We start from the raw sequence: 13,888 nt of genomic DNA, 5'->3' as shown, positions 1-13,888 counted from the left end.
GAGGGGGTGGATAAGTCAGAGGACCTTCTCGTGGGTCTACGCCTGGGCCTGGGGAAGATGGTGATTTACAGGTCCAGGATGGGTGAGTCGCATGGGGGTGGTCGCACTGGCTGCCTGCCTCTTCTGTGGTAAAGCTGTGTCCTCTGGTTACCTCCCCTTCTGCCACTGGACACAGCAATATTTTATTAAATTTCAAAACATTGGAAAATTTATTTTCAAGGCATTTTTTTCTTTATCCTGACAAATCACAGCCCAGCTCGATTGTGACTCCACTTAACACTTTCCAGCAGGGGTTTCTGGATAGCGATCAGGAGCAAGAACCCTGGCTGATTATTTTTTCCCATTTGTCCTTTTGCAGATTAGGTATTGACTGGGCCTATTTTGATGCAACCTGGTGTCACCAAACAAGAATCACTAATATATAAAAGAAACATGAATGGTCCAATCAAACTAAAAGCTCAACATAAGCAAAAAAGTCCCAACAAAAGCAAAAGGAACCTTCCCAACTAAATCATAATGTCAGTGTCTATCAGACACTCTATACCTGCGATGCCCACCAGTCGCGAAAGGCCTCAACCATAGCGGCAGATATTGCGTGTTCTCAAGGCCACCCGAGCACGGAGTATACCACGGGAGAGAGGCAAGCAGCCGGTGCAACCACCCCCACGGGCTGCGCCCATCCTGGACCTGTAAAGCACCGTCTTCCCCAGCCCCTGGAGTAGACCCACGATAAGGCCCTCTGACTTACCCCCCCCCGTTTGCTCCAAGTGGTTTATAGCTTAGTAGCACACCAGGCTGCTGGAGTGCTCGATACCTTTTGCTTTTAAAAGGCAGCAATGATTGGGACCTAGATTACGTTAGTTCAGTGCACTCTTCATTTCTGGGAACTGGCTTTGAATGCTGCCTCGAGTGTGAGAGTCAGGATTCCAACTTGCTTATAGTAGAAATATGGCAGGTAAATGGACATGCAATTCTAATTTGCTACTCTACTGGAAATGTTGCAAGTATAATACAATCTTACCCCCACCATTTTTTGTATCACCCATTGAGCATTTTGACTCTGGTTCAGTGTAAATGGTGGCGCAAAAGTAAAGTCGTTGTTGGCCGAAACCAAAATGGTGACTGCGGCGTGGTTCAGGGGGTGAATGCATTGCCTGCTGAGCCACATAATCCGGGCTCCGTTCCCGGCCTCCCCTGAGTTAGCTGGAGCAGCAGAAAGAGCATAACATTTGGGCTCGCTGCCAATTGTGCTGGGGGAAAGTGAAGAAATAATGTAGGGTCACTGCTCTTGACTGCTATCTTGTGTCTCCTGCTGGCAGGTGTGCACATTTGAACTTTGGTGTGATGCCTTCTGTGGTTCAGTAGCTGCCAATAATTGCTAAACTCACACGTAAAGGATTATCACTCAGGCAAGGTGCCTGGTGTCGGCCAAGCCGTACCTCAGGGGTTCCTGTGGGGGGAAAACATTGGCTACAAAACTTCTCTCTCTCCCTCAGTGCTCTGGAGCGAACCTTTTGATACAGACAATCAGTGTATCCCTGCCTTCCTGAGCAGTTAGAAAACTTTTGACATCTTGGTGAATAATAAGAAACTGCGCTGGGGTTTATGTAACTCATTTTATTAAGCTTGTGGCTGCTGGCCTCCTGCTCCTGTCTGCGTGATGCCGTTCTGGCAGCTGGGTCATGAATGATGGTGTTCAGGGTGGTAGCTGTCAAAAGCTCACACTTAGACTGTTTTACCATGTGTCGGTCTAAAGGGAAGCGAAAGGGATGCAGTCAGACCTGAGTATTTTCTAGGGCTAGAGAGAAGGGGCTATGTTCTTCCCAGTTATCATTTCCCAGATTGGTGTGAGCCTGTGAATGGGGCTGGGATGGTACAGTGTGGTGTAGAAACATCTGTAACAGGAAGCGATTGGAAGCAGGTCTGGTTTTCACCATACATGCCTGACCTTGACTGTGCCGGGGTGGGGGATTTAAGGGGAGACTAAGTGTTTCTCTTTCCTCCTTCACCCTGGGCCGTATAAAACATCAGTTTCGTTCCAAAATGAACCAGGTTGCCTTGTGTGCCCCTTTTGTTGGTGGGGGTGAGGGAGGAGTGTTGGAGAGGGGGATGTGACCATAAATAACACTTTTACAATTACTGCTGTCTGTTATTATGAGTGAAACCAGTCCCAGTTGCGATTATCCAACTGAATCTGGGACATGCCTTTCTAGCCTAAAATTGCTGCTTTTATATTGCAGTGCTGGTTATGGGAGAGTGGTTTTATACCATGCTTTACCTGTTTGCTTTTCGCCCAGTTGCTGTTGCCCTCCAGGCACCAGAAAATCCAGCTGTTACAGCCCAGGAGACAGTGCGCTGCTGCAGGGACCAGGTAAAACGGGCACTTTATGTTTCTACGAGGGAACCGTCTGTTTGTTGCCAGTTGCTGTTGTTAAACACAGAAAGCTAGAAGAGAGCCTTTGGCTCAGTGGTTGCATTCCCACCTCTGAGTGAGAAGGTGCAGGGTTCAAACTCTGCTCCAGACAAGTGGATTCTGAGTTGACATCTAGTGGGATACTCCTGTCCAGTGGGTGTGTGGCCCCGCCCCATTGTATGGGTTGTCGGAGCCCATAAACCCTCCTGCCGTATCGGACTAACCCACCCTATCGGCTGGTATAAAGATGGTTACGGCCGTGGAAGAAGTGTTGTGGCCGGTCAGACTGTTAATCAGCCCGCGAATCCTTCCGCTGCTTCACTCCAAGGGTAGAGGGTGAAGATACGAAAAGATCAGAGAGATTGATAGGGCTGGAATTGGGACCAAGATTTAAACTCTGCAACAGCACACTGGGGAATGGAGACTCTTCTGCTTTTGCACCAGTGTTGGTATCTATCCTGGATTGGATATAACACGAGTTAAGTGCAGTATAAATCCCCCAGTCACACTGTCTCAGTTAGGTACATTATGATTTAGATGCAGTGTAAAGCTCCCTCTTTGCTGTTCAATCAACAAGCATGAACCTGCCCCCCCCCCCCTGCCCCAACCTCAGAAAAGTAGAGGAGGGGGGAAATTATTTTTACTATGGACCAGATCCACTTTAAACCACTAAAACCTAAAGGGCAGATTTCCCATTTCTGTGCTCCTGGTACACACCGGGAGTGAACATCAGGAAACTGCACACCCTCAGTCTGTGATTTTCTGTTAAAATACCTGGGACAGATTTTACAGAGCTGTTAACCCTTGACGTGGCCAGGTATGACATTTTAGAATATTTGTAAGCTGCTATCCTGCTGGAAAATGTTTGGGACGAAAGGTTCTTTAGTTAAAGGCCTGAATTAGGCTGGTGCAGCGTGGGGTCATACAGCCTGGGAAGGACTTCAGGTTCCATCCCTGGGCTGTGCTGAGTTAGCTGGGCGCTAGAATTAGCCTCAGTGCCTTGGGTTAGAGGGGGAAGGAGGAAGGAGGAAGGGAACCAGCAAGGTTTCCCACTCCTCATTCTTATCTACTGTTCCCTGTTGCAAAGCAAGCCGGTCGGGTGAGGACAGGATCGGGGTCACGAGGCCCCCTCTCTCCTGGCCCTTGTTCTCCAGGTTTACAGGTGAAGATCAGCTACTTGGGAGGGAGGCTGTCGGTGCCTGTGGATCACGTCATGGGTCTGCATTTCGGGGGAGGGGGGAATGCATCCTGATGAAGGTCTAACTCACATCAGAATCTGAGGCATTGGACATTTGTTTCACCATCAGCTCTTTCCTTGAGCACTCAATACTTCTACCTGTTGAAGAGAAGGCACGGTTCTATTAGTAATGGCCCAGGCATGATCATTACATTGATTACATGCTATTCTCAGGAAGGGGGCAGATGACTAATTGACTCAAGTTACTGCTGACTGCCATTAAGTACATAATGGGACTCCATGGTGCAACACCTCACTGTACCTGCATCCCACACAACCCTCTCAAATTATCTGAAGGGATGGTTATTTCACTGAATTGCCACATACACCTAAATGAATATACGTAACCAGGCTCCCTTGAGATCAGCTAAGTCAGCACACACCGGGGCTGGAACCTTGGACCTCCCCGATCCATTAGTCTCAGTGCCACCACATCGGGCAGTGCACTGACCAACTTAGCCTTCAGACCAATCGTTCTGTGGACTGGAATGTAAAGGGAGGCAAAGGTTATCGCTCCCACTGGCTATAGAGTGAGGGGGCAGGATAGTGACTTATTTTTTACTGGTTCCCTTACTGATGACCAGCAGCAGGTTATTGGCCAGTATTCAAAGTAGCAGTTATCAAAGATAACCCAGGGTGTCCTGAGACATCAGTTACTAGCCAATGTCAACACTGGAAATACAGGTCCATTGCTGTTTTGGAGTGAGACTTTATCCTCTCACCTGATTTAAAAAAAGAACGTGAATCAAACATTGGGCCCCTCGGAGAGTAGAGGCAGTTATCTGTTCCGACAGCTCTTGGGAGCAGTTTTCAGAACAGCATTGGAGCATTGGAAGCAGGTTGCTCCTCTGCCATCTTGACCAGGGATAGTGAATGGCCTGGGGAGATCTGAGAACGGGGATTAGAGTAAGGGGCTCACAGCCACAACTTAAAAATCCAATGACTTGGTGCAGAAATACATTGTGGATGTGTTTGGATGTTGTGCTGGTTCCTGATTCCCATTCTTGGACTTTATAAGAACAAGTCATAGAATCTGTGGTGTTCAGACTGACCTCTCTTAATCTTGGCAATGGTATTGTTTTGTTTACTGGAATAACAAAGGTTCTGAATCTGCTCCTGCATATCAACCATTGCTAACCTGTGCAGAAACACAAATGTGGAACATTATCAGTTACAGACCTGTGGTCACGCTCCCTTTGACTCACTCCATCCATCATGGTCACTCTCTCCCCCCGCCCCCCCGCCTCCGCTCTCTCCCTCCACTCCCCGCCTCCGCGCTCTCCCTCCGCCCCCCCCCCCGCGCCTCCGCTCTCTCCCTCCGCCCCCCCCTGCCTCCGCTCTCTCCCTCCGCCCCCCCCTGCCTCCGCTCTCTCCCTCCGCCCCCCCCTGCCTCCGCTCTCTCCCCCCACCCTGGCTCTGCTCTCTCCCTCCGCCCCCCCCCCCCCCCCCCCCGCTCTCTCCCTCCACCCCTCAGCATTCCTTTTCTTGTTTGGTTGTTCCTATACCCCCCGGGTGCTGACTCTCGCTGCTTCCTCACTAAGTGGCTATTCTCCATCTGCGACCCTGGACAGTGAGTGTCAGCAGATTATTTAACCTTGGGATGGCAACACAGTCAAACCTCAGTCCTCTCTTCACAGCAAAGGTCGCTGGATAACAACCGGGAGCAGGAATCCTGGCTCATTCTTCCCTTCCTAACCTAGGGACACTGAGGCTAATTCTAGCACTCCAACAGTTGTCCTGGCTGGGCCTTACTGCTCAGTGTGGATCAGTATCACCCCAGGCAGTGCATTTACCATCAAGCAGTACATTCTCACATCACTGTGTCCACCCTCACTCCCACATTCGCTGCCTCACAGCCTGTTTCTCTGTCACGTACTTTATGTCTTTCAGCTCCTGCTCAGGATCCAGTGACTGCACTTGTCTGCATCTTTGTATTAGTCTCTCTAGAATCTGGGTGGGGGCAAAGAACATAAGAAGTTACTTTTACAGTCGGATGGCACCAATATGGGCCGGCTCTATCAAACAGTCTGTTCCACCCCTGCTCTGTGCTGAGTTCACTGGTAACAGGCAGGGCAGTGGAGGGAGCCCTGGGGACACAGTGTCCTTGACCTAGGGACAGAGAGGGAAAGAAATATATCAGCCAGGGTTCACACTGCTGATCACTGTTGCGTGACCCCTGTGTGTACATTGGGTGAGGATCCGATCAAGGGAGTGATGGCATTTCTGCTGGTGCTTGTGAAACCGCAATCTTAGGTGAGGAAGGAAAAGTGGAGAATATTTTAGACCATTCTGCCTCACTGAAAGGAAAGTTGGGATTATTTGAGCGTATGCCTGGCATGTTGACCAATGAGAGTCATTAACAGTATCCGCAGGAATGTCCCATTCTCCTAACGGAGAATCACTGTAAAGGTCTAAATACCCCTCAGGGACCCTGGTAACTCGAGCAGAAGAGTGTTCAACTCCCATTCAGAGATCCCAGTATTTGTAGGAGAACTGCCCCAGACTTCTGTTCAGAGAGACAGGCAGCTCGCCTGTAGGGTGTTAGATTCCCATCAGTTGGGCTCCATGGTTTAAATCTTTGCCCGATCAGACGCTCACAAACTGCACTGTTCACCGGAACTTCTTGACATCAACAGTCCTGAGTATGTGGGAGCTGCAATACTAATGGGATAGTTCAGTTGCACAGAAGCACATAGGCAGCTTTCCTGGGACAGCATTCCCAGTGTTAATGGAGAGTTTATGGATGGAACATGGTCCAATTGAGGTGGAAAGCACAGATAAATAAACATTCATTGTATCGGTAGCAATGGTGGTTTAACTCACTGCAGCAAGTAATGACAAGGCTGGGATTCATGCCTACAGATAAGGCAAGCTCCCATGAAGGTCAGTGGGTGAGTCAACTGCACCTCCCAGGACATGGGTACAGTCCATATCTGCTTGACCGAGGAACGGTCAGAAGGTCATGGAGAAAGTCCATGTTAAAATCAGCGAGAAGACAAAAAAAATATTTCCTTCAACTGCAGCAAGCAGATGTGAGAAGTACTTGGATTCCTATCAGTGACCTTCCAGCCAGAAGCTAGTGCAGTAATCGCTAGGCAACCAGGCTGCATATAACTTTATTTAAAAACAACATAATGAACAGCAAAGTGAGTAATTGTCTTGCTGTACCTGGTTATATTTCTTTTGGTTCTGTCTGAGTATCTTGCAATCTGTTAAGCTACTTAACAGATCATCCTCTTGAATAGCTGCAATCAGAAAGGCGACAAATCTTTTAATTTCTTTTCATTTTATTCCCAATCTCTTTAGGTTTACGTGGGTCACCCACAATTCTCCCAAATGTTTGGCCACTGGGCAGGTGGGAGAATAAGTGGGAGAGGGTCCGAGGTGATTTGCTCTTTTGTTTTCTTCTTGTGGAAGAACCTGGCCTTTGCTTGGTGCCTCTCCCTGACAGGATACCCTGAGTTGCCATTGAATGGCACAGAGACACCTTGACTAGCAATCATAGGACTGCCCCAAACTCATTGTATACAAGTCAACAGATAGGGGAGACTTTCACCTAGTCACTTTGGCCTGGATTTGAGCCCAGGCCCTGAGGTGAAGGGATACACTCACAAACAGTGTCCTTTTTGTCTACTTTTTCCCCTCTGTTCCTCTCTATGGTTCCTGGAGGACAGCTGCCCGAACAGCGAGCATTGGCAGGATATCTGACCATGGGGAGCATCACAACCAAGCCCACTTCTGTCCTCACCCAACATCCACATACATGTGCTTTCCAACTGGGGGGGGGGGGGGGTGGGGGGGGGGGGGTCAGTGGATGGGAGTGGAAGTCATGGCCCCCTTCTTTTTCCTCGCCAGCCCAGGGATGTTGGGTCCAACAGTAATGCTCCACCTTCACCTTGGCTAAGGTCAGATCAGCCTGGGTCCCTCCTCATCCGTAGGACTCAGTTCCACACTGGCCACTTGCCCACTCAGCAGGACTTTGGGGGAAGCTGTGTTCCTATTTTTCACTTGAAGATGGGGATGTCCTTTAAACAGAAAGGACTCCTCAGTCTCTCCTGCCCCTTTAGGTTTATATATGTACTCGAAATAACGCACTCTGCCGTGTGATCCCATTTACAAACTGTGCGATTTTCTTTTACATTGATATCGATCAAAAAGAAAGTTGGGCGGGGTGTGAAACAGGCGGCCGATTCACTCTCACCGAATGGGTGCGACTGCCAGAGGCCAAATTCATTCAAATGATGTTGACAAACTGCTTCAGCCTAAAGTTCATGGTTTATTTCAACCCCGCAGTGTGTTATTACCTTGTACAGTGCTGCACCCTGGCATCACCCTGCATGTAATGCACTTCACCCTGGCATCACCCCGCATGTAATGCACTTCACCCTGGCATTACCCTGCATGTAATGCACTTCACCCTGGCATCACCCTGCATGTAATGCACTTCACCCTGGCATTACCCTGCATGTAATGCACTTCACCCTGGCATTACCCCGCATGTACTGCACTTCACCCTGGCATCACCCCACATGTAATGCACTTCACCCTGGCATTACCCCGCATGTAATGCACTTCACCCTGGCATCACCCTGCATGTAATGCACCTCACCCTGGCATTACCCTGCATGTAATGCACTTCACCCTGGCATCACCCTGCATGTAATGCACCTCACCCTGGCATTACCCTGCATGTAATGCACGTCACCCTGGCATTACCCTGTATATAATGCACTTCACCCTGGCATCACCCTGCATGTAATGCACTTCACCCTGGCATTACCCTGCATGTAATGCACTTCACCCTGGCATTACCCTGCATGTAATGCACTTCACCCTGGCATTACCCCGCATGTAATGCACTTCACCCTGGCATTACCCCGCATGTAATGCACTTCACCCTGGCATTACCCTGCATGTAATGCACTTCACCCTGGCATTACCCTGCATGTAATGCACTTCACCCTGGCATTACCCCGCATGTAATGCACTTTACCCTGGCATTACCCTGCATGTAATGCACTTCACCCTGGCATTACCCTGCATGTAATGCACTTCACCCTGGCATTACCCCGCATGTAATGCACTTCACCCTGGCATTACCCCGCATGTAATGCACTTTACCCTGGCATTACCCCGCATGTAATGCACTTTACCCTGGCATTACCCTGCATGTAATGCACTTTACCCTGGCATTACCCTGCATGTAATGCACTTCACCCTGGCATTATCCCACATGTAATGCACTTCACCCTGGCATTACCCCGCATGTAATGCACTTTACCCTGGCATTACCCCGCATGTAATGCACTTTACCCTGGCACTACCCTGCATGTAATGCACTTTACCCTGGCACTACCCTGCATGTAATGCACTTTACCCTGGCATTACCCTGCATGTAATGCACTTTACCCTGGCATTACCCTGCATGTAATGCACTTTACCCTGGCATCACCCTGCATGTAATGCACTTTACCCTGGCATCACCCTGTTGGTACCAATCCCTTGCCTGGCATTTGTCCACTTTATCAACCTAATGCACATCACAACAAAAGCAGGTAAAGGATACTGACTTAGCTTTCGGTTAATTTGCTCTATTTCTTTTCGCAATGATTCACATTCCTCCCATAGAAACTTTTTGCTGAAAGAAACAAAAAGAACTCAGTTAATCTCCTGATTCTGCCAATTCTTGGCAGCATTTTATTCCATCTACAGCACATGGAGGAGAAACTCTCCCTGTGTGTGACCAGATCATTCAGATGTCACTCTGTTCTCTGATGACTCCACCCCATTTCAGACTGATCCATATTTAATTGTTGCTATTTTCCCATCCTTCCGTGAATTTACACTATCTATCAGTAGGACATGAGGCCCCTGAGCTGACCACCTCCCTCTCTTCTTTAAGATGGGCTGGTCAACCTTTTAAGAACATAAAATCCAGAGAAAGAAATTCAGCTCATCGCGCCCAATCCATCCAGAATCCATGTATCATTATTCCATCATGCACTTCCCCATCTATATCACTTGTTGATCCCCTACTTTAAGGAACAGTGAGTTCCTTTACTTACCTCTGAAAATAATATCACGTAGTTCCATTAATATCTTTCTAACCTCACTCTCCCCTTCTCAATAGATATTGATCCAGCTCCCTTTAAAAATTGCTAATTGACCCCATCAATGCTCTTCTCCGGGAGTCTGTTCCAAAATTATCATAAATTATCCTGTTGATGGTGGGCGGGGAGTTTTTTTTAACCTGAAACTCGCCAACTAGCAGAGGACCGAGTGTAAATATCTGCTGAGATGGAATCAAATCTGGAGCTCCTGTGTGTAGCTACCAATTCACCTCTGATCTATGCTTTTATAATATCAAACTTGGGAGTTACTAAGTTGTGTATTGGCCTGTGACTCCATCCAGGGAATGCTGCTGGAATCAGTGACTCATGCTGGGATAGGGCTCCACAGGCACTAGAAGCTGTATGACGGCCTTTCATTATATGTGAGCCTAGACAGGGAGTGTTGGCAGGATGCTTGACTGTGGGGCCATCGATAGACAAGTTGAATCCCTCCTTCATCCAATGTCCTTAAGTGGTCACTGGACAGAGATAAAGAACAGAAACCTTGGCCATTATTCCTTCCCCCACCAATATATAGTCACCCCTTCCCTGTGCCCTGATGGAGATTGGCTCAGTAAGTTGGGATCGGATCTCATCAAGCATTTACTCACCGGGGAGGCTCAGTTATGAAGTTCTAAATATATTTTCTGTATTCAAAGTCTTTATTAACTCTCTCTATTTGCACTGCTTACCTCTCGTGTATTTCTGCTGCCAGTTCTTCTGCCTGGCTGCTAGTCTCTGTTGTCTGCACCTTGTTTTCTGCTTGCTGGGTCGACTCCTGTGTTTTGGTCAGGTTTGAGGATAGCTCTTTCTTCCAGTCTTCAATCTTTCTGTCTATCATTAAATTAATCCTGTCCTCTTCAATATTACTGCTCATACTCAGTCTCCTCACTTCCGCTGTGTAAAACAAGAAGAGTTTACTGATGAGTTGAAAGTACCCACACACACTGTCAGCTGCAAGAGAGACAGGGTTAGTGCGCAAACTGGGCTTCAACATGCCAATGGAGACACTGATTCAATCACCCACTCTGCTGAGTTCCCAATCTCGGCCATGGAGAGGTTTTGAAGAGTGACTGGGGACAGACAGTCAGAAGGAGGATTTTCTCTGTGTCTGTTGGATGACATTAAGTCTGTCACAGTATTGGAGGTGGGAGCAGGTCAGTGGGCTGCCCTCAGATCTGAAGATGGTACAAATATTAAGGAGAAAATCAAGGAGTCAGACCAGAAAAATAAATAAACTAATTGTACCAGAAGGTCATGTTCAATCTGGGCTGAGTTGGCTGATCTCAGCCAACAGGAGTTGGGACTCGATTGGAAAGTGCACATGTGTGAACAGTAGGTGAGAACAGAATTGCGTTCAGCTCTGATTCCCCCTAAGAGTGAATATTCTGCCAATGGTCACTGACTGGGCGCATATATGAAGAATGGCCCCTTGGTTGAAGTACTAGAGGGTGTGGCTACCCCAGTAAGAGTTACCACTTTTAGATAGTTTGGGGGGGGGGGGGGGGGGGGCTAGGGATTAACATAATAAAATTAATAATAAGACCAGTGCAGTACTGAGGGAATCTTTTGAATGAGATGTTAAACCGAGGCCCCGTCTGCTCTCTCACCCGGTGGATGTAAAAGATCCCACGGCCACTATTTCGCAGAAGAGCACGGGAGTTCTCCCCAGTGTCCTGGGGCCAATATTTATCCCTCAACCAACATCACTAAAGACAGATTATCTGGGCATTATCAAATTGCTGTTTGTGGGACCTTGCTGTGTGCAAATTGTCTGCTGCGTTTCCTACATTACAACAGTGACTACACTTCAAAAAGTACTTCATTGGCTGTAAAGTGCTTTGGTGATGTGAAAGGGGGCTATAAACAAATGCAAGTTCTTTTTCAATCTTTGCCCCTCCGCTGCTGCTGGGGAGCATTTTCCCCACTGCCCAAACCCAAGCAGCCTTTCTTTAAGTGTGAGCTGAAACAATGAGTGTCAGCAGGGCCCCCCCACCAATGTAAACTTGTCCTTCCAGATTTCCGTAAATATATACTTCCTGCAGGGAGCAGGAACCCTGGCTGATTTGCCGCCTTGTTATCCCAGCATTACCGGAGCCAACTACAGGCACCTCCTAATGTGTTAGAAGCTGGTCTTTCCTAGTCTGTATGGCTCAGTACCACTGTCTAACCGCTGAGCCACTGGATCCTCATTTAACAGATGATTAAAAGCCTCTGGGCAGTGCCAGAGTTTGCCAAGAATCTACCAGGCAACATACCCAACAAGGTGCTACCTTCTTAGTCATCTCCTGAACCCAGCCCCCCTCCCCATTCCAGTCACTCTCTGTCCACCCCCTTTCCCCGCTGTTCCACCTGCCTGGGCCAGCACATCTCAGAGCTCCCCCACCCCCACCTACCCTCCAGTAGTCGGATCTGCTGCTGATGGTGGCTCCGCTCCTTCGCCAGGAGGCTCACTGTTTGATTCAGGGATTCAATGGTCTAGGAATGAAGTAAACTGTGAGAAGAAGATCGGCATTGCGACTCGCGGACACCAAGCACCATTTAAACCACACATTGGACACACAGATATAGGGACAGGATTAACCAGGAACACGAACACAGAGGATGGTGGTTACACGGGAATGTGCTACATAGAGAATAACAGCTGTGGACAACACATTACACAAGACAACAGATAATGTAGGGGTGGGATGTAAATACAGGATGACAGATAGTAGATGGGGGGGGCGGGGGGAGACCGTGTTACACAGTAGATGAATGGATTGCAGGAAGTGTATTCTTTGCTGTGTGTAGCAGCACACAAAGCAGCCCCCATTTCTTCCACTGCTGTTTACACCCAGCAGTTCCTGGTCAGGGTTGTTCCCGTAGAAAAGTCCCCGTTTTTTTTAACGTGTACATGTGGTTAGCATAACGCCAACTCCCTACCAGGAGGACCAGCTAGATACGATGGGGGAAGGGTCTCCTGCTCACTATGCTGGTAGGGAGGGATCACTCCGCTCCCATCAGGTGTGAGTACCCCGCTGGATATCAGCATTATTCAGGGACTGAAAACTCAAACCTCAGCTTCCCAGGTCTGTCTAGAGAGGGTCTCAAACCCATGACCTTCCGACTCAGAGGCGGAAATGCTACCACTGAGCTGAGGCTCAGTCCTAGGAAGAGTAATACACACAGGATAACTGATAGCAGGGAGTGTGATACACAGAAGATAAGATACAGGGGAGTGTGTTATACAGAGGATATCTGATACAGGAAGGTGTTATATGGAAAGTGATGAATTGTGAGCAGCGCATCAGGCAGAGGATATCTGATAACTGAGAGCACATGACATGGAGGGTAACAGGTGGCTAGGGGTGTAATATATGGAGGGTAACAGGGGGCTAGGGATGTAATATATGGAGGGTAACAGGTGGCTAGGGGTCTATTATATGGAGGGTAACAGGTGGCTAGGGGTTTGTTATATGGAGGGTAACAGGTGGCTAGGGGTTTATTATATGGAGGGTAACAGTTCAGGAGAGTGGAATAACTTCAGTAGTCACAAAAAAAAGCGTTTCTGCCTGAGCCATACTCTAGTTTGGACTTCGATGTGGAATTTGATGACCTCCAGCTCATCTATCAAGTGCTTGCTGTCTGGTGGTGATCCTGAGTGGGGGTCACTGAAACTTCGCACCTTGTTAAATGTGGTGTCTGAAACACAAGAGAGGTTCATCAGACTCCCTGATCAAATGGAGTCTCTTTTTCTTTACAAAAATAAGAACTAGTGATAGTGGACTGTGGGTTTGCCTTGAAATATCAACACATTTCTGTCCCCACCTTTTTGGTGACAGCCGCCAAACTTCAACGTCTGCTGCAATGGAAGAAAATAATATCAGTGACTCGAAACCAATTTCCAGGAGAGTTTGTGACTGGCTCCAACTTTACTCATTCTGTTCACTACTCAGGAATAAGCCATTTGGCCCAAACAGCCTGCTCCACCATTTTGTTAGCAATGGCTACTCCTCAGCCTCTGCAAACAACACTTTATTCCGGGGTAGCTCTTCTCCACACCACTTCGGCTCACACTGACCAAGCGGGGCTGACCTGTTTGCCACCTTCTCGGATGAAGCACCGTTGGGCTACAGTGTCTGGATC

The 13,888-nt window shown here is 48.3% G+C and overlaps 1 protein-coding gene across 7 annotated transcripts in view; it reads right to left on the bottom strand.

The window, feature by feature from the left end:
• Positions 1-91: 91 nt before the first annotated feature.
• Positions 92-13,888, bottom strand: part of LOC137304372 (coiled-coil domain-containing protein 159-like) — a 39,473-nt gene continuing 25,676 nt past the window's right edge. For 2 of the 7 annotated variants that reach the window (XM_067972942.1, XM_067972941.1), the window contains exons 3-12: positions 13,571-13,604; positions 13,326-13,444; positions 12,157-12,238; positions 10,453-10,657; positions 9,221-9,288; positions 6,819-6,895; positions 5,527-5,600; positions 4,703-4,788; positions 3,682-3,749; positions 92-165 (exon numbers count right to left, since the gene is read on the bottom strand). In XM_067972942.1, the coding sequence (XP_067829043.1) occupies positions 148-165; positions 3,682-3,749; positions 4,703-4,788; positions 5,527-5,600; positions 6,819-6,895; positions 9,221-9,288; positions 10,453-10,657; positions 12,157-12,238; positions 13,326-13,444; positions 13,571-13,604 (831 nt within the window). In that variant the 3' untranslated portion in view covers positions 92-147. Of the gene's footprint in view, positions 166-1,602; positions 1,751-3,681; positions 3,750-4,702; positions 4,789-5,526; positions 5,601-6,818; positions 6,896-9,220; positions 9,289-10,452; positions 10,658-12,156; positions 12,239-13,325; positions 13,445-13,570; positions 13,605-13,888 lie in introns of those variants that run through there. The other 5 variants (XM_067972945.1, XM_067972944.1, XM_067972946.1 and 2 more) reach the window with 5 other exon arrangements.

This window comes from Heptranchias perlo, chromosome 37 (genome assembly GCF_035084215.1).
Source record: "Heptranchias perlo isolate sHepPer1 chromosome 37, sHepPer1.hap1, whole genome shotgun sequence".
NCBI classification, from domain to species: domain Eukaryota; kingdom Metazoa; phylum Chordata; class Chondrichthyes; order Hexanchiformes; family Hexanchidae; genus Heptranchias; species Heptranchias perlo.
This window is presented reverse-complemented; position numbering and strand designations above follow the sequence as displayed.